This window comes from Anser cygnoides, chromosome 6 (genome assembly GCF_040182565.1).
Source record: "Anser cygnoides isolate HZ-2024a breed goose chromosome 6, Taihu_goose_T2T_genome, whole genome shotgun sequence".
Classification (NCBI taxonomy): Eukaryota; Metazoa; Chordata; class Aves; order Anseriformes; family Anatidae; genus Anser; species Anser cygnoides.
In genome coordinates, this window is record NC_089878.1 from 19965497 (window position 1) to 19986844 (window position 21348).

At 40.8% G+C, this 21348-nt stretch overlaps 1 protein-coding gene across 2 annotated transcripts in view; it reads left to right on the forward strand.

Moving 5' to 3' along the window:
• The window catches only part of SP3 (Sp3 transcription factor), a 36534-nt gene that overhangs the window by 1015 nt on the left and 14171 nt on the right, over window positions 1-21348 (forward strand). The window contains exons 3-5 of one of the 2 annotated variants that reach the window (XM_066999658.1): window positions 161-271; window positions 11398-11488; window positions 11594-12760. In XM_066999658.1, coding sequence (XP_066855759.1) covers window positions 161-271; window positions 11398-11488; window positions 11594-12760 — 1369 coding nt within the window. Of the gene's footprint in view, window positions 1-160; window positions 272-11397; window positions 12761-21348 lie in introns of both variants that reach the window. The other variant, XM_066999657.1, reaches the window with a different exon arrangement.

Sequence of the window (21348 nt, forward strand, 5' to 3'; positions counted from 1 at the left end):
CCCCCCGGCCCCCCCCCCTCCCCGGTGACACGTCGGGAGCGGGTGCGGGAGCCGGTGCCGCCGCCGCCGCTTCCTGTGTGCGCGCCTGCGAGGAGCCCGGCCGCCGTCCCGCACTAACCGCCACCCACTTTCTCTCCCTGAACCCGCCCCTTGTGGGTAGGACGCTCAGCCGTCACCGCTCGCTCTGCTGGCGGCCACCTGCAGCAAGATCGGCCCGCCGTCGCCGGAGGAGGATGAGGCCGCCGCCGCCGCCTCTCACTCTGCCGGAGCGGTGAGTGCCCGCCCCGCCGCTCTCGCACGGCCTGCCGGGGGGAGAGACAGCACAGCCAGCCAGCCCGCCCGCCCGGGGGGAGGGACGGGACACACGGCACTGCCCGCCCGGGGGGAGGGACGATAGCAGGGCCGACCTGCCAGGAGAGGGGTCCCCGGGCTCCCCTGCCTCTCCAGGAGGAGCCGGGCTCCCGGGAGGAGGCGGGAGCCTGGCTCCCCCCTCCCCCGCCGCCGGCAGCGGCGCCTCCGTTTACTTTCAAAACCGGGGGCAGGCGGGAAATTCGCCCTCCGCCGGCCCTGGCACCGCAGCGGCTCGCCCGGCGGGGCCGGAGGCGCCTCACCTCCACCTGGGCGCACCCCCGGCGGCCGGCGGCCCGGGACGGCGCGGCCGGGCGGGAGCACAAAATGAAGGCTGCCTCGCCGGGAAGGATGTAGTGCGAAGTAAAATGGCTGTTAGAAACCGAGCGCGGCGGCGGAAAGCTGCTTCCTGTGTCGACGCTGTGTTTTCCAGACGCAGTCGCCACGCGGTCTCTCCTACCGCGGGCTGAATTTCTGTCCTTATCTCCCGGGTGCCGTCTGCTCCGAAAGGAGCCCTGATGACCTTGGGACCTTGCGTGATGAGATGGATCTTGCACGCTAGAAATTTATTCCTGTGGAGGCTAGTTTAACCATCTCCATAACAAAAGCCTCCTATCTTCCTCGATCAGTTGACCTAATCTCTTCTTTTGGCTTATGCTCATAAAGCGAGCAGAGATGGGGCGTTTAAAAATAAATGGTATCTAAAAATACGGGTATATAAAAAGGGCGGATCCAGAATGCCTTTAAAAATGACGTGACGAGGTCTTTTTGGCCTTACTACTTGGGAAATCATGTATACTACCTCTTTTTAACAAACAGGGTTTTAAAAGAAGAAACAAAGCTCTTTTTTCCTGTTTTCTTTTTTTCTTTTAAAGCAAGTCTGCTGTTTTTAAAAAATTGCTGTACAAAAGCCTTCTATGTTTCCAGGGTTCTGGAAATTGGAGAAAAAAATCTGCATAGCAGATTGGCACTGCCAGACCTTTTTTTTTTTTTTTTTTTTTTTTACAAACGTCAGAATGTTAATGGTAACGTTAAGCTTACTAAACGCTCAAGTGCTGAACTTTAACATACTGTATGTTCATCTGTATATTTCAGCTTCCTTTTCCCTTCAGGTAAAGGAAGAATGTAAAAATAGTTGTCTGAGGTCATGCGGCATATTGCAGCCTAAGAACAACTTGAAAATATATTAAAATTCTTCCCCCCTTTCAGCTGCGCTTTCTGCTGAGCATGTTTATGTTCTTAAGCTCTAGTCTTTTAAAAGTCTTTGTAGATATTGTTAAGTGTCTACTGCCTCTAAAACTTGTTTCATAATACCAGATGCATATGGTGCTGAAAAGTGGGATGTCGGATCTGTCTCTTGCATAAACACACACATCAAAAAATGAATGATGCTTAAATGATGGTTTGCTTTCCTATATCCATCTCAAGGTGGTTCTCATTATAAAGCTAAAAATGTGCATCTTGAGAATCGGTTGACTGTTCAGTATGAGCAGTGGTCTGAATGGGTGCTAGAGTGCTAGTACAGGACAAGACAAATAGTTCCTAATAGTTCAAAATGGGCAAACAGGTTTTGAAAAGTCACATTTTTACTTGTCTTAGGCTGACGTGTGAGGGGCTCTTCAGGGCAAAGCAGAAACAATTTATGAGAGGTTAAAACAAAATACTAATAGAGGTTTACTCACTATTCTACATACATGCAGATAGGCCTCTCCAACATATCTGCCATGAGTTAGGTTATACAATTCTGGTAATTTTTTTCTGCTGCAACATTGCTCTTGAATGATTCAGAATGTTTTGGATGGAATCTAAATATAAATTGGAGGAGATGTCTATGGTAGCTGAACTAGACACTGGAGTTAATTAAGATGACCTTGATTAAGGGAGGGGAGGGAGGGAGGGAAGTCCCTGAAACGTGTTCCTTGTGAAAAAGAATGACAAAAGAGTTTTGATGAAATACAGATTTTTCTGATCCCTGGAATGCATCTTGCTGGGGAGTGGGAGAAGGAGGGAGGAGCTAAAAAGGCTTAAATTGTAGACGCCTCGTAAGTCATAGGGAAAATGAAGTCTGTATGCGGGGATGCAGGCATATTGTCTTTGTGGGGTTTCTGGTGTTCTTCCCTTTCTCAGGCTTACAGATGAATCAGTTTGATACGTGCGTATGGGTGGTGGTGCCTAGCTTAGCGACTGGGAGGAGATCCTTTCCCGAAGTTTTCCACACCTGGATTGTGGTCCAGACTGCTGAAGGTCTGGTAGGATTCTCAAGCCATGTAAATGGATAGTTGAAGATAAGCGAGTAGGCATTTGCTTTTAGAGGCACTTGAAGAGCTTTTATGTATAAGGATAGCAGTGCTGCGTTTTAGGGTAGTTTTGTTAACGCTTTACTGACATTCACTTGGTAGGAAATGGCAGGGCTGGAGCCAGTATGCTGGACTAGCCAGTTATTGCACACTGCTTTCCTGGCTGAAATGGTATGCTGCAGCTGCTCCCCAAGAGACCAGGAGAATGATTTAAAAGCAACAGCAACAACAAAACTCCCATAGGAATGTGGGGAATATCGTGTGTCTGGGATTTGGGAAAGAGCCGGAGCAAATGTGGTTGTGTTTGCTGTGATCTAGTTGGCCCTGCCGTGAGCCTGGGGGTTGGACCAGATGACCTTCAGAGGTCCTCTCCAACCAAAATTATTCTATGTTTGCGTCTGAATCCAGGCCTGCTGTTGGAGCAGACACGACTTTTATAGCACTGAATGGATTAGCATGGAAATAAAAAGACTAACGAAAGTCTCAACTGCTTGGTGTGGAAAGCAAGTGAGGAAGATAGTCAACGGAGCTAAGCCCTCTCCTACCTTCCATCCTGCTGGCAGGGAACTAACTGCAAAGGCTGTCTCTAGTTCACAAGGTTTTCAGCTTGGCCTAGGATTCTGATTAGGGCTATATTTGCTTTTGGATGACAAAATATTAGCAAGCATTACTGTTGATCTTGTCATTGTATGTTGATGGAGTCTGCAGTCTTTCAACTTAGGCTTTTCCACTGTGATTTGTCCTGCCTATGACCATCTGACCCTGGTGCTTTTTTTTCTGCCTGCTTGGTTTTCATTAAATGTAGATGGCCTTGAGATTGTGGCCTGCTTACCTGAGAATCTTTTCCTCCATTGCATACTGCTGTATCCATGGTTTGTTCAAACGCTCGCCATGGAAACTTCCCCTTGAATACTGCTGACTACTGGTGCGTACAAAAGTCTTGCTGGGATGGTACGCCCTACTGCCTGACCCAGAGTGACAGCTCATGTATCCTGACCTCTATGGATGCCTCTCTCTCCCTTGGGAATTTGAAGTCTGAGAAGCTTTAATTTGGGTATTGCTTTTTCACTATTTATCATTGACTAATAGTTCTACTTAAACGTTCATATTTAGGATTCTTTTTCGTTTAGTTATAAATAATCTAGTTTCATTCCAGTTCAAACATCTGCAAAGATTTTAGCGTTAGGGGAAAAGGAGAAGCAATGTAGAAGACGGCAGAGCCGTGCATAGAGGAGAAAACGAAAGAGGAAACATTCTAAAATTTCAGTCTAAGTCTTGGTCATCTACAAAGCTGAGATGGTAACCAGGTGTGTGTGTGCTCCAATTTCATTGCGATGCAAAATGAAAGATACTACCAGGCTCCCAGGGGTCATTCTGACGGTTGTGCCAGGTATGGCTGGGATAGGTGAGGACAGAGTGCAAGACTGATGGGAGCGTGGGGTGGGAGGGCTGGAAGGCCCAAGAATTAAGAAAAGTGGCAGGCTGGCTGAGAAAGCTGTTGACTCTGACAGCTGCCAAAAAATGGGAGCTGTCGGAGTTGACTGCCCCAGTTGCGGTAGGTAGTTGCAAACAGTGCATTGCAGGCTGCACTTATTCCTCAGTTTTAAAAAGAAAAAAGGGTGGGGAGTGATTAATATGTACTGTTGCTTACCAGCAAGATGTTAAAAACATTTGTAGAGGTTAATAATTAGCAATGTGGGGAAGATGAGCGTCATTTCTGGGCTGTAGACAAAGCATTTGTTTGCATATTTTACAAATAAAGGTTAGAGTGTTATAGGACTGCTTTGGCGTATCTTCAGCTTTAGAATTGAGTATCAGTGATTCGCAGAATTTAATGAAAATGTGTAAGTCCAGTTTATTGATGCCTCGGAACATTACTTTAACCATTTGAGAAGCAACTGGCTTAATCTCATTCTAGATGGAAATAGCGATAGTGCTGGTAGGATAGAGAAACACGAGGGTCTTCAAATTCTGTATTTTGCAGTAGGCAAAAATACAGATGAGCGCCATGCATCAGTTATCCATACCTCTCAGTTCTCTGGCCTATATCATGTTTTTGAGGAAGCTCCAAGTGATCTCGATGTCCGTTTTCTCCTTTATGGGTGATAATACAGCTTCCTGAAGCTATGTTTCTGGAGGTGAACAGATGCACTGGAATGTGTTTATCCACTATACGAAATCTACCTGGGATTGTCCAGCCTCTGTTTTATGCTTTTGCAAAATAGAGAAGTTTCAGGTAGAAAGAGTGCCTAACCATTTTGACCCTAACCATTTTTTCCCCTTATTGCTGCCTGGAAGCTCATCCTTTAAAATGTTCTTTAATCTTCCTCTTCCAGTTACATCTTCCTAGTCCTCGGTCAGAGCCAAGCGTAGGAGTTCCTCTTCTAGTGCTTTAAGGATGTTTGTCAAATTTGGTTTTATTCTTCCCTATGGTATTAGAGAAAGTATTTAAAAAAAAAAAAACAACAAACATTTCCATGTTTAAAAACAAAATGAAACAAAAAGTTCTGACTCTTAGACAAATTCAGGAAGAGCGAGATTTCACATAAACGTTTCATAGAACAGTTGAAGCTAGAAAGGACTTCTGGAGATCGTCTGGTCCACCCCCTTGCTCAAAGTAGGTCAATGGGAGCAGGTTGCTCAGGACTATGTGCAGTAGTTTTTGAGTATCTCCAAGGATGGAGACTTTACAACCTCTCTGGGCAACCTTTGACAGTGTTAAATTACCCTTAATGCAAAAAAAAAAAAAAAAAAAAAAAAAAAGAGGAAAAAAGAAGATCTTATCTCTCATATTTACAAAGATTTCCTTGCATTCCGATTTTGCCTGTCACCTCTTGTCCTGCCACTGGGTGTCACTCAGAAGAACATGGCTCTCATCTTTTTTGTAGCCTCCCATCAGATATTTATAAACATTGCTAAGACGTTCTCCCCACCCCCAGAGTGTTCTCTTTGAATCACTAAAGAGTCTCAGCTCTCTCATCCGGTCTTTGTACATGAGTCTCTTCGTACATCAGATACTCCAGTCTCTAAATCATCCTTGTTGCCCCTTTGCTGGACTTGTACCAGTATGTCCATTCCTTGCTTGCACTGGGGAGTAAAGAACTGGACACAGCACTCCAGATGTGACCTCACCAGCGTTGACAGATTACCTCCCACAACCTGCTGGCCATGCGCTTCCTAATGAAGGTGCTCTTGGCCTTCTTTGCTGCAAAGGTACGTTGCTGCCTCATGATGAATGTGTCCACCAGGATCCCTGTGTCTTTTCCTGCAAAGCTGCTTTTCAGCCATTTGGCCCACAGCCTGTCCTGGTGCGTGTATAAGTTATTCCTCCCCAGGTGCAGGACTGCGCATTTCTGTTTGTTGAACTTCTTTAGGTTCCTGCCAGCCCAATTTTCCATCCTGTTGAGGTCCCACTGAATGGCAGCAGAACCATCACACATATCAGCCACCTTATTGGTTTGCTATTAACTGCCGACTTGCCGAAGGTGCACCCTGTCTGATCACATAGGTAACTGGTGAAAAAGTTAAACAGTCTTGGCCCCAGTATTGACCCACTGGGATACAGTGACTGGCCCCCAGCTGGACTTTCGTGCTGCTGCTTGCAACCCTTTGAGCCCAGCAATGCAGCAAGTTTTCAGTGCACCCCACTGTACGGTTATCTAGGCTGTACTTAGTTTGGCTGTGAGGATGTCACGGTGGGCAGGAAGCTGTGTCAATAGCCTACCTACAGTAGCTGTAAAGAATATCCACTCGAAACCTCATCTACCAAGCCAGTCATCTCGCCGTAGAAGTCTGTCAGGTTAGTTAATTAAGCATCATTTCCCCTTTGTAAGTCCAGGCTGACTGCTTCTGATCACCTTCTTGTTCTTGATGTGTTTGGAAGCGGTTTTCAATTTGCTCCGTTGCCTTCCCGGAGGTCAAGTTGAGGCTGACTGGCCCCAGGTCTTCTTTCTTAACCATCTTGATGATCTGGTAGAGCTTTCAGCACCTAGGTGAAGGCATGACGAAAATGAGTAGAAGTTTGCATGAAATTGTTCAAAATTCTAGTTTGGCATGCAGTTACAAAGCATCTAATACGTATATAGAGGTTAATAATTAATAAATGAAGTTACATGCAGTCTGGTTAAAAATGCCTACTGCAGCTTTCTAGTTTTTACTAATGTCAGGGACGTTGTATTGTCTTAATATAGACAGGTTCTAGACTGCTGGTGATTAAAAAGAATGTATTAGAGTTCTGGGCCCAATTGTCCATTCTGAGCAAAATGATGTGGACCCTCCTTAAATGAGATGCAATTAATGTTAAATGTGTTTTGCCAGATTGGGATTATTTTTTTAAATAACATTTTAAGCAACCCATGGTAGTGCTTCTTCCCTGAAACCTTCTTTTATTTTCTAAAATTTTGATTTGGAAAAAATGTATTACTTTGAATTGAGTGCTTCTGAAACATGCATCAGAATTAATTTGCCTTAACAAGCTTTGTGTCATCTGAACCACAGTGACTGGCGTTAAGCATGTTTTTAACCTGTGGCAAATACGAGATAGAATGTGTTAGCTCATACCTTAATGAGGGAGTTGAAGCAGGTGCATTTTATCTTATATTTGTAATAACCCAAGAATGCACAGATAGTTTATTGTAGCTTGGTAAACACATGGTATTAAACTCCTGCATTAGTGCCCTAAGTCTTTCATAAAACAACAATTTGGATGAGGCACTGGCCAATCTTGTTCATTAGGTATGTGATTTTTAAGTGTTTAGGAGCTCCTGACTCATCTGTCCACCTCTGCTTGCTTGTTTGCTGATGCTTTTACTCCAGGACTGAAGGGGGAAAAATTGACTTTCTGAGAAGTGCAGCAAAAGGCAAGCCACCAAAGACTGGTACAGGGAAACTTTTGGAGTTCTTTAGGAGCAGAGTACTCATAGTTAATGACTTACGTCAGGCTGATCACGCTTGTCTTGTAGAAATGCAGATGCCTACAACACATAGCAGTTACCACAGGGATGGTTTTACTTTGGTTGAAGGACTTTTTTATTCTAACTCAAGTCCCATCCCTCAACGTGCTTTAGAGCACTTCATAAAGGTATCTGCCTTGTGTGTTTCTTGTCTCCTTCCACATTCAACTTAGTGTTGCTTTGATACTCTCTTAAAAAACAAACAGGGCCGTTACTACGTTTCTGTTTATCATGACCCCTCATTCTTCAGGCATGAGAGTTTTGGCTCTGAGAGATCTCTTTATTTTACCGCCAGGAACTTACACAAGACTTGTTGAACCAACAGACAGGCTGAATTAGCAGTTGTTGCTCCCATTCTTTGGTGGTACTTGACCTGTCTTCAGGTGGACATATCACTTGATTTTAATTCTTCCTGTGCCCTGCTCCAGCTACTCTCTTTGCTCTGTTGCTGTCTCTTTCTCTTGCTTCCTGCTGCTGCTTCCAGCGAGCTCCCTGTTGCTTCCTGTTCCCTCCTCCTTGGCTAAGCGGCGCTGGTGCTGAGCTTTCCTCAGATCTTTGTCCCTTCCTCTTGACACACAGCGTTGGGATTGCAACCGTCCAGCCCGCCCTTAAAGGAGCAGCTTCCACAAAACTGCTGCCTGCGTATCAGTCGATAAGGAGACTGTTGCTTTATGTATACCCTTGAAGTGTTTTTTACGGATGGCCGAGACACAGCAAACGAAGTGTTTTATTTAGGACTGCCCTGTAAAGATGAGTGAGTGAGTGGGCTGTAGATGTTGCTGCTTATGCATCAGTGGTAGAAATTTGAGTTACTACAATAATTCCTAATTGCTTGAGGATGCAGTGGAAGATGACTACTCCTTTTAGCAGGAAAAGGAGTCCAATAAGTGTCCTACTATCTCCAGAGTCTTTGAGAAAGGGTATAGCAGTCGAGCTTGTTATGACAGGATGATGACCAGTTGAGGTTAGAAATCATCCTCAAATACTCTTTACCATCATACAAGTGTTTTTTTTCATGCTTTAATACTAGTAATTTTGGTAGCTGGCAGATAGCTTCTTGAAAACCTCGCCCTCTTTTTGCCCCTCCCTCCTCATGATTCATCTGGTATTCTTTGATACAGCCAGCTGTAAGGGCAACGTGTGAACAACTGGCGTTTCACCTATTATGCGTAGCGATAGCTTTGTATCCACATGCATGACCCTCCTAAACTTTTCTGTGAACTGGCAAGTGCATCTGTTAAGAGTGCCTGTACTGAGCTAAAACCCTAACGGAGCAGGATTTGGGGGAAGATTTCACTGTATCACAAATAGGTGAGGAGAGATATGTGCCCAAGGTGAGAAGACCAAAGGCCATTGAATGGGACGTGGAAATCAACGTACATTTAGGGAGAAGTGGAAGAAGACGGTAGGTCATCTCTGTACCGTGAAGGAGACAGGTTCCCTTTGGACAGTTTCTATAGGGAATGTTCTTACGTACATACCTGCTGTTGCTCATTAAGTCAGTCTAGTTGTAGAACCAAACATCAAATGTTTAGGTTGCATAATCTTAAATCGGCAAGGAGTAGTATCAGACTTGCAGTGCTTTCCATTAATCTTTCTTTCTCTCGTTCTAACAGTCACTATCAGCACGTTGTACTCCACATTTATTTTATAACAGCATGCATTAAACATATAACGATCATATTTTTGCTTTTGGTATTTTCTGAATGCCGTTTACCTATGACTTTTATGGGTCTTTTGATACTTTATAGAACTTCCAGTTAACAAATGTTTCTATACTAGCAGATTGAGTAGTTAGGAACTTTCTTAACAGTATTTCAGCAACCAGTACCTATGTGTAAGTAATATTAAACACAAGATTATAAAGCTAATGTGGTAGTAGAGGAAAATGGATTTTTTTGCCTTTCTCTAGATAGGAAGGTGTGGTTTGGAATATTGACAAACATTTTTGTAATCATGTAAATTACAAGCTTATAAGACTACAGGATTTAAAACTGTTCTTTAAGTGAAAGGCTAATCAGTATAAGGAAAAGAAAATAGTAGGATGGATTACCAAGACCCCTTTTTCTCTTTCTGTTCCTGGAAACATTAAGGCCATAAAATTTGTTTTGTTCTGGTGATGCTGTGTCTGTTTACTAACAAACTGCTTGAAGGATTTTGTATCTCTTTCAGGGCAAAAGGAAGGCTTGCATTCTTTTCTTTATTGACAGTTTTTATTTGTACAGCTCTTGAGAGGAATGTAGAATGAAGATGTGGGTTTCCTTATTGGAAAAGAAGCTTACCAAGAGCAGTAAAACTATTATAGAAGAAAAATACTTCTTAAGCTTGAGTATTTTTTTAATATGTAAACGTTTTGGTGTTGCTGCTCAGAATAGGATCAGAAAGTGAAACTAGAGAAGTCCCAGCCTACGTCGTAGACTAAATTCACTCTGATGCATGCCACAGAATTCATTCATGCTGGCTAAATCTCAATGCCATGCTAGAGAAGAATAAGCTGTGCGCTATATTTTGCATATCCAGGTTTTATTCTAAAGGAAGTTGGCATGCAGCATTAGAAGGAAGCTGCGATATGCTCCGGTAACTTGTCTAACAGGAGCGATCATGGGATCAGTGCAGAAGGACAAGCTAGAGCTTTTCTTTCTATGTACTTGGACTCCACCAATGAGACAGAATTTGTTTCACAATTAAAGTTTAATGAATTGTAAGGCAAGTTACTTACTTTTTGCTAAATATTAAATTATTCCATTGGTTTACTGTAGTGCCATAAAACAGATGAGAAACCTATATCTTTTTTTAAAAGTGATGGATGTTTACATTACCAAGTTGGTTGACTACACGCATCTAAGCATTGCAGAATGTTAAATCTAATTCTTAATACTCTATTCTGAAAAAGCTTGCTTTGGTAAAGAAAGGTAAGTGCAATTTACCTTTCCTTTACTGAATAAGAAACAAGAGCATACTACACCAATCCTTAGGTTCTTTAATGTTTAACCATCTGGGGTCTGTTCTGAAACACTGACCTTTTCTATTGTTCCAACTTAATGCAGATAGATTTTTTTTTTCCAAACAGATGCATATGACTAATCCAACCGTGATCTCACTGTAAAAATCCTTAGTTCTAGAGGTGTTTTTGCCTAGTGAAACAGTAACTCGTATAAGCTTATAAATACTAGGACTTTGTATTATGCGTAACTCAAACTGAGGCTATCTGGTCTTTCCAACCCGATGACTAAGTTACCTCTGAATGCTCTCCACATTGCTGAGAGTCACCATATGCATGTATATACCGTATATAACACAGAGTCAAAAGGCAGTGGAACTCTAGGAGATGGAGGCGATGCTGGCTTCACAGGAATTCCTCCGTTGCTGTGCAGTAGGTGCAAGGCTTGGTAAGGCATGTAGCTGAGTCCCAGGGTAACCTGGTGATGGCAACTTCATCAGCCCGTGCCAGCTCCCTTCTTCCCACAGCCAGGGGTTTGGATTACCCAGCAGCATCCCACCAGAATAACTCTGCTGCTGGTCACCTGCTGTAGCCATGGCACAGGAACTGCTTTTGATCTGCTTGTGAGCCACATGCAGCTCACGAACCACAGGTTGGTTACCCTGACTTAAGCATTAGCTCACCTAACAAAAATCTGTATTTTGTAGTTCTAATTCAGTTGCTGTTGTTTACATGGGCTGCACTGCATGTTTTTCAGTAGTGTATTGATCTCTAGTGTTGAATTGCATGACTGTTCTAGCGTGTAATCTGTATGTCTCTTGTTTTAATTTTTTTCTTTTCTTTTCTTCTTTTTATTCAGACAGGGGATTTGGCTTCTGTGCAATTAGCAGGAACTCCAAATAGATGGGAGGTCTTGTCTGCAGCTCCTGCCACTATAAAGGATGAAGCTGGTAATATAGTACAGATTCCAGGTGCTGCCACAGTAACTTCAAGTGGGCAGTATGTCCTTCCTATTCAGAGTTTGCAAAATCAACAAATCTTTTCTGTTGCACCAGGATCAGATTCGTCGAATGGTACAGTGTCTAACGTACAATACCAAGTAATACCCCAGATCCAGACAGCGGATGGTCAGCAAGTTCAACTTGGCTTTGCAGCCTCTTCTGATAATAGCAGTATAAATCAAGAAACCGGTCAAATTCAGATCATTCCTGGCTCTAATCAAACCATCATTGCCTCTGGAACACCTTCAACTAATATTCAGAATATCTTATCACAGTCTGGTCAAGTCCAGGTTCAGGGAGTTGCAATTGGTGGTTCGTCTTTTCCTGGCCAAGCACAAGTAGTTGCTAACGTCCCTCTTGGACTGCCAGGAAATATTACTTTTGTACCCATCAATAGTGTTGATCTAGATTCTCTGGGACTCGGCAGTGGTTCTCAAACCATGACAGCAGGCATTAATGCAGATGGGCACTTGATAAATACTGGACAGGCCATGGATAGTTCAGATACTTCTGAAAGGACTGGTGAGCAAGTTTCTCCTGAAATTTCAGAAACTGCCACTGATAATGACTTGTTTGTGCCAACATCATCTTCATCACAATTGCCCGTTACCATAGACAGTTCAAGTATATTGGAACAAAATGCAAACAACTTGACCACAACCAGTGGTCAGGTTCACAGTTCTGATCTTCAGGGAAATTACATTCAGACATCAGTCTCTGATGATACACAGGCTCAGAATATTCAGGTCTCCACAGCACAGCCAATTGTACAACACATACAGCTTCAAGAGTCTCAGCAGCCAACCAGTCAAGCCCAGATTGTACAAGGTATTGCGCAACAGACAATCCACGGTGTGCAGGCAAGTCAAAGCATATCTCAACAGGCTCTTCAGAACCTTCAACTGCAGCTGAACCCCGGAACTTTTTTAATTCAGGCACAAACAGTGACCCCTTCTGGGCAGATAACCTGGCAGACATTTCAAGTGCAAGGAGTTCAGAATTTGCAGAACTTGCAAATTCAGAATGCACCTGGTCAACAAATAACTCTAACCCCTGTGCAGACTCTCACTCTTGGTCAAGTTGCAGCAGGTGGGGCATTGACGTCAACTCCAGTTAGTCTAAGCACTGCTCAATTGCCAAATCTACAGACAGTTACAGTAAACTCTATAGATTCTGCTGGTATTCAGCTGCATCAAGGAGAAAATGCTGGCAGTCCTGCAGGTATTTACTTTACTCTTTTTGCATAAAATTGTTTTTTTATTATTATTGTATGTACTTGGTTTGAATGATGATAATCATAACATTACTGTTTTTGCTGCAGAAGCCTTCAAAATACAGTGGGTTAAAGTAATGATAGATTTTACTTGAAAGTACTATTGCATAAGAAACAACTGTAGTGGTAGAACATGGTCCTACCCCACTTGTGTTACTATAAACTCCTGTAACTCTCAGCTGGTCATATTAGTTAATTGCACTTCTAATACAATGTTTGTCAGTACTTACAAGTCTTACAGAAACCTGACAAGCAACTACGCTTCCAATAAAGCAGTGTCATTAGCATTACCCGTAACGAATAGATGAATTTTTCATGGAAAATCCAAATATGTGTTTACCATTATCTTTCTTGAAAATCTGTGGATCCTCTGAGGTGCTGTTATTGACCTGATGTTTTTTTAAATTAATTTCCTGTTGATATAATGTCAGTGTTACTAGGATGTACAATACCCATGTAAGCAGAAGTGAAACAAGCATCTGAATATCAAAATGGAGGCCGTACTTAACAACACATATGAGTTTCCAGTAGTACATATTTGCGTTACGTTTCAGAATGTACAGTTTTGAATGATGAGCATCACAGCATGTTTTATCTCTGTAAGCAGATAAGAAATGTGATTTTCTTAAAATAGGAATTTCTTAGTGTGAGGAAAATACAAACGCGTGTTTATTTTTGGTAAATTTAATACAGTGCATTCCCAATTTCAGGGCTTAGCTGCTTAAAAAAAAAAAAAAAAAGAATAGGAGAGGTTCAAGAATAAGAGAGCCTCAAGGTGTTTTGTTGTACCAGAAGCCATTTAATCTAATCATTTTGGCGTTGTGCTCAGGCTAGTTATGAGGGGCAGAGTGGGTAGTAGAGATAATTTTGGAGGGAAGTGCTGCATAAAGTAGCTTGGGAATTGCTATTTTACTATAATCACGTGATCCAAGGCTCCGCTTCATTAAGATACTGAAGCATACATGTATAATGTAAAGCATGAATGTTTTGTATTGTATGCCTATTTAAACACATGAGCAGAAAGCAATATTAAGTAAAAATGCCTAGAGGAGCTGCTGAGTTAAGGCCTACTGATTATAATACTTGCATATAGTTGCTGCTGTTGATATATTGTATGTCATAAGCTTACTTTTCCTTTGTGATCTAAAATTTGAATTTAAAATAATAAGTGGGATGTTTTTCTAGTTCTTTTTGTTTTGGAAATTACTTCTATATTATAGATTTACTAAGGAGAAGTTACCCAGACCTAGATAAACCTGTTTTTCATTGGCTCGTCAGCAACAACAGCAAATAAATGAGTGTGCTGCCAACAGCATTTGCTCTGCTGGGTAATCTTCGTTCTTAAATTTTCTATTTCCAGTGAAAACAGAAAGTCTTGGTTTGTCTCTGTCACACCTTGTTACCTATGAGGGCAGTGGGTCTAGACATCAATAAGAAAAAGCCTGTGATTTGTCTGATGGTGTCTTTCCAACCCTTGGAAAAAGAGCCCTATGGCTAACTTGAAGTACAAGAAAGATGAGAACTTCTTTATTTCTGAGGTTTATATGAGTAGGAACATGTAGGTAATGGTTATTGCTTACGGATTAACATAGCATAAATTTGAGAGTAAAGATAAAAAAGAAAAGCAGAGAAGAACCAAAACAAAAGGCATGTGAAACAGAAGTTGAGCCAGCTGTGTATATGTTAGTTTGTCCATTGACACTCTTTGAGAGTGTTTTAATGCCAGTTCATAATCAACTGGAAGGGAATTCCATCAAGCATTCCTGAACTATTCTTCTGTAAGGAATTTCACATGTGAATGGAAGTGAATAAATGGGATATAGGAAATGTGATTAAACAGGCTGATTCAGCCAAGGCAGAGCAGAAACTATTGCCTGAAGTGACTAGCTATAAACACCTGGTTATATTAAAGACAGGGCAGAGATTTACAGTGACATTTTTCCTACTTGTCTAGGAGTGATATATGGACTGGAAGGCATTAAAACTGCCATCCCCTAAATTTGGGGAGAATTTAATTGGTCCCTCCTTTATATTACAGGAAACTGACTTTTCCAAAGTAACGATCAATCTAGCATTCAAACGGAATTATCTTGACTGACCTTCACTACCTTTTCCATATGAATCTCTCATTTTGTCTATATCGAGGTTGTCTAAGATAATCTTGTTGAGTGATTTTCATCTTTTTTTTTATAACACCCCATGGTATGGTATGGCACCCTTTCTTCACTTTGAAGAATAAATGCATAAGTAGAAGCAGATAGTGAAATGTTCATTTTTTTTTTCAGTGGAGAGTATATTGCTCTTCTGACCTGCAAATGAGGAAAAACAGTTTAATTTTAAGTTGAAAGAGGAAGGTGTATGGAAGGGACAGCAGAATGAGAAGGTAAAGCTAAAGGGTGAGAGGTTACTTTATTCCTCTTTTCTACAAGCTACCAATGAGCTTTGAAGCAAGATAAGGTTTTCCCTGTATGTTCTCCCTCACCTCAGTGAAGTGCACATTAAAATGCAAAACAAACAGACAAAAACTTCCATAACAAATACTGCTAGGCTGTATTTTGTGTTTTCATTTAGCAGAACTTTTCTACTTGAGGCTAAAATAAAACACTTTCCTAGTTTTGGATCAGAGGTGGTTGGTAATTATTTGAAATTCAAATAATACAGGTTGCTCTGTTAGCTGTGTAGCTGGGAAAACCGAAGGTTTGGTTTTAGCTTTTGGCAGCTACAGTCTGTAGTGCAAGAGGTGTTGCTTTCCAGATAATCAATGGAGAACATCCTCACTATTCTCATGAGCGTGTGAGAAGAAAAAATGTCTTTACCTACATCCTACGTTTTACTTAATGGAAAGTCATCACATACCTCATACAAAGCTAATAGTTCTGTCCTGTAAATGTACAATTTTCTTTGAAAAACGTCCAGTAATTATGCTTTCTACCAAAATGTTTGTTTTACTGGGTGTACATATGCGGAGACTTTCATTGCACTAAATTTGTTTTGGAAAAGTCCTAGATGAGTTTATTTTATCTTTGGCTGTTTATCAGAGCACATATTCCATCTTTTTGTGATTAGTGTTGTCATGAGGTAGAGCAGGGAAGGGTGTTGTTTTGTCATATCTGAAACCTTCTTTAGCATTGCTTTTCAGAACAAATAGGTGGTATCAAATGCTATCAGTGTGTTACCAGTGGCAAAGAGAGAATACCTTTTCACAGGTGTTCTAGCTTCAGTCCTTTGGTCTTGAGAGGAAGCTAAGCCTGAGTAAACCCTTGAGTAGTCTACTCCTTTTATAGGCACTTGGTAATAAAACACTGCATTGTCTGTAACAAAAAGAGGCATTAGGCACACTGTTCACATTACTCTTTAGCAACGTACCTGTTCAAGGAAGGTATTTGTTTCTTCGTTGGTTTCTTCTTAAAAAGTTTAATATGAAGTAACTTTCCTTTTGGAGTACAGCAACATATAGTAATAGTGTCTAAGTTAAGTTATTAATATACCGAATCATGCGTTTGGACTGGTTACTACCTGAAAAAAGACAACTTTACCAGGTCTGATCTAGGTTACTTCACTTTTTGTAAAGCTGGAATGAATGTTTTTTAATAATCCTTTTGACTTTTCCAGTAGCATCTGAAGAAACTAGCGAGTGACCTGAGAAGAAGTAGCATGGGCTTGAGAAGGGACTTTGCTGCTTATCAACCCAGGCACACTCAGCTGGAAGATTAATTTATTTAAAAATAAAACCCCACAGTTTTCCATTTGGTCTATAGTTGAAATAAAGTCAAAGGGGTCCCTTTCAAGAGCTGACTTTAAGTGCTGCAGCAAAACTGAGGTCTTAATTTTTGCGTCTTTCTTCCCAGCTTCTCCATTGCAGGAGTATGTACAGCTATTTAGGGACTCATCTGCCTGCTCCCACTGAAGCTTACAGTTGTGCCTGTTGATCAACTTACACCAGTTGATAGAGAGTGGGAGTGGTTGGCTATTTGTGGTGGGGACTTCATTCCATTCCTGCCAGAACCTGAAGTCACTGTCGTGCTGAAATAATTGAGCTATTCTAAATTTGGCCAAAAAAATGGCAATTTTCTAGGTAAATAGTTGCCTAAGTAACAATTTCTTGCTCATCTGCTGATGTCTTGTGAGGCTGATGTCTGACATCCATTAGGTAAAACAGTCTAACCCCCCCCCCCCCCCCCCCCCCAAGATAATTAAAAATGGAATATTTACGTTTTATTTGCTGGAGTGGTTGTTTCAGTGTTCTAATGCTTCTGGTGAAGTTCTGCAGAATGCTACTTAAAGCATAGCTTTTTTCTGGCATCTAGAACTTTATAAAAGGTTTTGGCTAGTTTTCAGTGTTACACAACTTTTTTCTTTTCAAGATTCTTGACTTTTTTCTTTTCAAGTTCCAGTTCAAAATTTTATTAATTTTACTTTTGGTTTTGCAGTTTTTCCTTCTAAGGCATCGTCTTCCAAGCTTTTGCAAGAAGGGCATGGTGTTCATATGAAATTAAATCTGTTAATTAGAAAAGAAAAGTCTTATGAAATCAAGTAAGCTGAAGCTATGATGTTAAATAAATATTTTCATCTGACATCTGTTTTGGGCTATCCCATTTAAATTTGAGGCGTTTAGTTTACATGTTGTAAAATCAATGTAGTTTAAAATGGTACTTCCACTGTTCTATTTTTGATATGAAAAACTTGAATTGGAAACTGACAGATTTAAGTTAGTGCAGGAATTAGAGCTATTTATGTAGCAATCTTATGTAAACAGTTTGCTTTCAGCATGCAAGTATTACATTCCCTATTTCCATCATTTTCAAAGGAAATTAATAAATTGTGGAAGAATTAGATGATCATACTCGTGTTTCACAATCTTGCTTATAACAGCATATAGCAAATTAACTCACTTCAAGTGTAAGAAAGTTTGTATAACTTTAATTAGTCTTTTTTAATGCAGTATCTACTGCTGTGGTATAGAATTGCATTTTTTCTTTGAATTCTGGAAAAGATTGAATCTTAACGTGCATCCTCCATGTCTGTGGTTGATGTGCTTCTCTGCTCTCTGTATCCCAAAACAGCTCACAGCCTAATGCACTTTCGTACAGCCCACGGTGGTGAGGCTTGATGCATCTGTGTTCAGGCGATAGGTTGTGGATGGGCTGTACACATGGGAATACTGCTTGGATGAGATGCGTTGTCTCAAGAGGCTGTTAAGGGTGAAAGGAGGAAGAAATTTGTATCGTGAGTGGCATGTCCTCTTCATTTTTTGGTCATACAGAAGAGATAGTTTTCAGTCTGCATTTAAATGTCATTGCAATTTTTAACCCGTGTGTTCCATGTACATTTTGTACCTAATTTTTCTTATTCAAAACGTTTACTGTATCCTAATAAGTCACTTGCTGTGCAGAAGTCTCAAGTATTTATGTCAAGAACGGTGTCACCATAGATTTTAAACAAGCGAACACCAAAAAACAACTTACTTTTTGATCTCATAGTTCCCATAATCCCATCTTGAGTGGCATTAATTCTTTCCCTACTTCTTGAGTCTTTGTTTATCCTTTTTCAATATTACCACAGTGCTAGCTTTTTTCTAAGCCTGGTGGAGCATTCACATGGTCCAAGGCTTACAGCATTAAAACTGCAGAAAGCTCTTCAGCCTTCTTTCAAAACTACTGAATGAAAATTATCCTAATCTGTTGATTAGGATCTTTTGATCTGTTACTAAGTATTTATTTTAGTAGCTTTTTTTACATTTTCCTAATTTATTGTCAGTGAAAAGCATTTCATTCTCATCTAGTGGTAGAACTATTATTTGGCTTTAAAGCCAAATACGTAACAGAAATTCTTACTGTACAGTTCTGCCTTTCTGAATTGCTGATGACAGTTTGGTCTTTTAATCCTAGTAGCATTCTAGTACTCTTATGCAGGAATATTTGACCCAGAATTCTGTGTCCTACTGCTTTCCTTACCTATTTGTGCAGTTCCTGGCTTCTGTACTGAGTATGGCGAACTCTTCTTCCCCCTTTGTAGCAATCCCCTCTTAAATTTTTAACAATGGAAAATAGGGGAAAAAAATAGGGGCATGCTGTAGCAGATATCACCCTTCAAAAGAACCCAAAATCTTGAGAATCTGTAGACAGTGTATCTTCTTTGAAGAACTGAAGTTGCTGTAGGGTAAGTAAGTGTTCTTTATCACAGCACAAATTATGCATCAGCACTGGTATAAGTATTGAATGATTGAAATTTTTAAAGAATTGGTGTAGAATAATGCATGGGATCACTTGGAAATACAGTATGTGGCATTTCTTGCAAGAGATCTATAGCTCTGTTTTTAATCATTTTGCTGGTACTACTTCAATATTCAGTACTGTGAGGTCCTGCTCTTAGACTTGTATACAACTTGTACACAAGCTGTTTTCCTTAGAAGCTTAAAGTGTGATTTTGCTCTGTTGAAACTAGATGACAGTCTTTTCTCTGAGCTGAGCTTTGCTGGTATTGCAAGATGACATTACACAGTGTGTTTTCTATTACCCTTCTAATTTATGACGTAGCAAGAATACTTAAATTCAAACATAAGTTTTGAGGGGCAAATCAAAATAGAAATCATTCACCTAGTTGAATTTCCTGTGCGAATGACTTGGACAGCTGTCCAATTAAGTAGGCTTTAATTTAGATAGGAATTAGGCTAGAAGAAGGTTAGTTTAGATGGGAATGAACAAAGGCAGTATCTAAGAAATCTTTATTAAAGCTTCCTCACATCCACAGATAAAAGCAAGATAAGTCAAGACACTGAGGGAATGAATGGTGGGTGCACTGTAGAGAGAACAGTGAAAGCCAAATGAGCAAGAAGATGGAAAGGAGATGGGAATTCACATCTGTTTTCTTTTCTTGAGAAGAGGGGTGGGAAAGGAAGTATCTATTTGGAAAAAAAAAATGAATAGGCATGACTGATTACAAGACATTGAAACTGTAGACGGACAATTTGTGATGCTGTGAGGAAATTGGTATGAAGGTGTATGCAATGCTGATACAAATCTGTTTTCAGTTGAACAGCCATATTCCTGCTTCTCAGATCAGGAACTTGTAAATCTTAGTTGAGTTAAATGGCAGGGTGGCTTTCAGCATCTAGGAAAAGAAGCTAAACTGGAAGCCCACAGTTTGGAGTCAGCTACAGGTAATTCCAAGAGTACCTTGATGTGACAGTCTGCAGAGGCAGATAGATCCTAAAATTATGGTGGTGATGGTGAAGTATGCAAATGAAGAGGTTTTGCACTGCATCTTCATGCCTTCTTCTTTTATATCTGTTTTTGTAACTGTTGGGTAAACCAATAATTTTTCTCAGAGATGGAAAAAAAAAATAGTATTAAAGTCCCACTTGAAACAGACCAAAATAGAATGTGAAGTTTTTCTTCTCTGTTTTGATTCAGTTTAACTGCTGCGTTCATCTGATACCTGATGAAGTGAGTAAGTGACCTGGCTGTATCGGTGGGCAGCGGTAATTCTTTCCACACTAGATTGTAGCTGAAATATATTCAAGAATAGTTCAGCTGCATTTTTACCTGCATAGTTTCATCCTATCAGTTAATCTTCTCTGAAGCACTGAAGATGAATCTTCTAGTTATTACTTTTATTCACCAAATACACTTAAACTTGTTCTATGTTGAAGCCAGCTCTAGTTTTTATGTGATTATGGAATAGTCGCTTTGGAACAATTATGCACCAGGACCCCAGTTTGCATCCTTTAGAGGAAAGCAAATACTAAACCAGATCTAGCTCATTAGATACCAAGAAGAATTCATTTGAAATAGTATCTTTGAATTTCCCTTTCATACTTAGGAATAGGTCTTGAACACGTAATGAAGAAGTAAGGACATAAAGAAACTTGGAAGCACGGAAATAAAATAGTAATAAAGCAAATGTGACCTTCATTTTGCCCGTGTTTAATTGGTAGAAAATGAAAGTTGCCTCAAATTTATCAGTGCTTGTCATGACATTAGGGGTTATGTTAAAAAAAAAAAAAAAAAAAAAGGGGGGGTTTAGTCCCATTTTTTTGCAGAGCATGTGTGAAACCTAGTATTCTGTCAGTTAAGACTGAATTAGAATGGAACACATCCAGAGGAACACCAAGGGAGAAATATGGTGTCGTTGCTATCTATATGAATTTGCATAATCTGCAGTTGCATTGCATTTGAGAAGACTCTTAACTTTTGCTCTTCTCCATGCTTTCTCCCTTCTACCCCTTCATTTTGTTCCAATGTCTAAATTATACCCCCTTCTCCTCCCCAAAATAGTGATGGGATTTACCCTTATCTCTTGCAATAATGTAGAATCTGCTCAGAGAGCAGCAGCCTCATTGCTTCTAAGGATCCTATTAAGGCTGTCTGATTCACAATGGGATTTGATGAGATCCACTCTCACCTAGACTACACCTTGAAATGGGAATTGGGAATAGAGTGATACTGTTGGAAACAAAGTGGGTTATGAAGGGATTGTGAAGTCTGTGTACCTCCTCAGTTCTTGACCAGCTCTGTCTGCAGTTGTCCACTGTCCA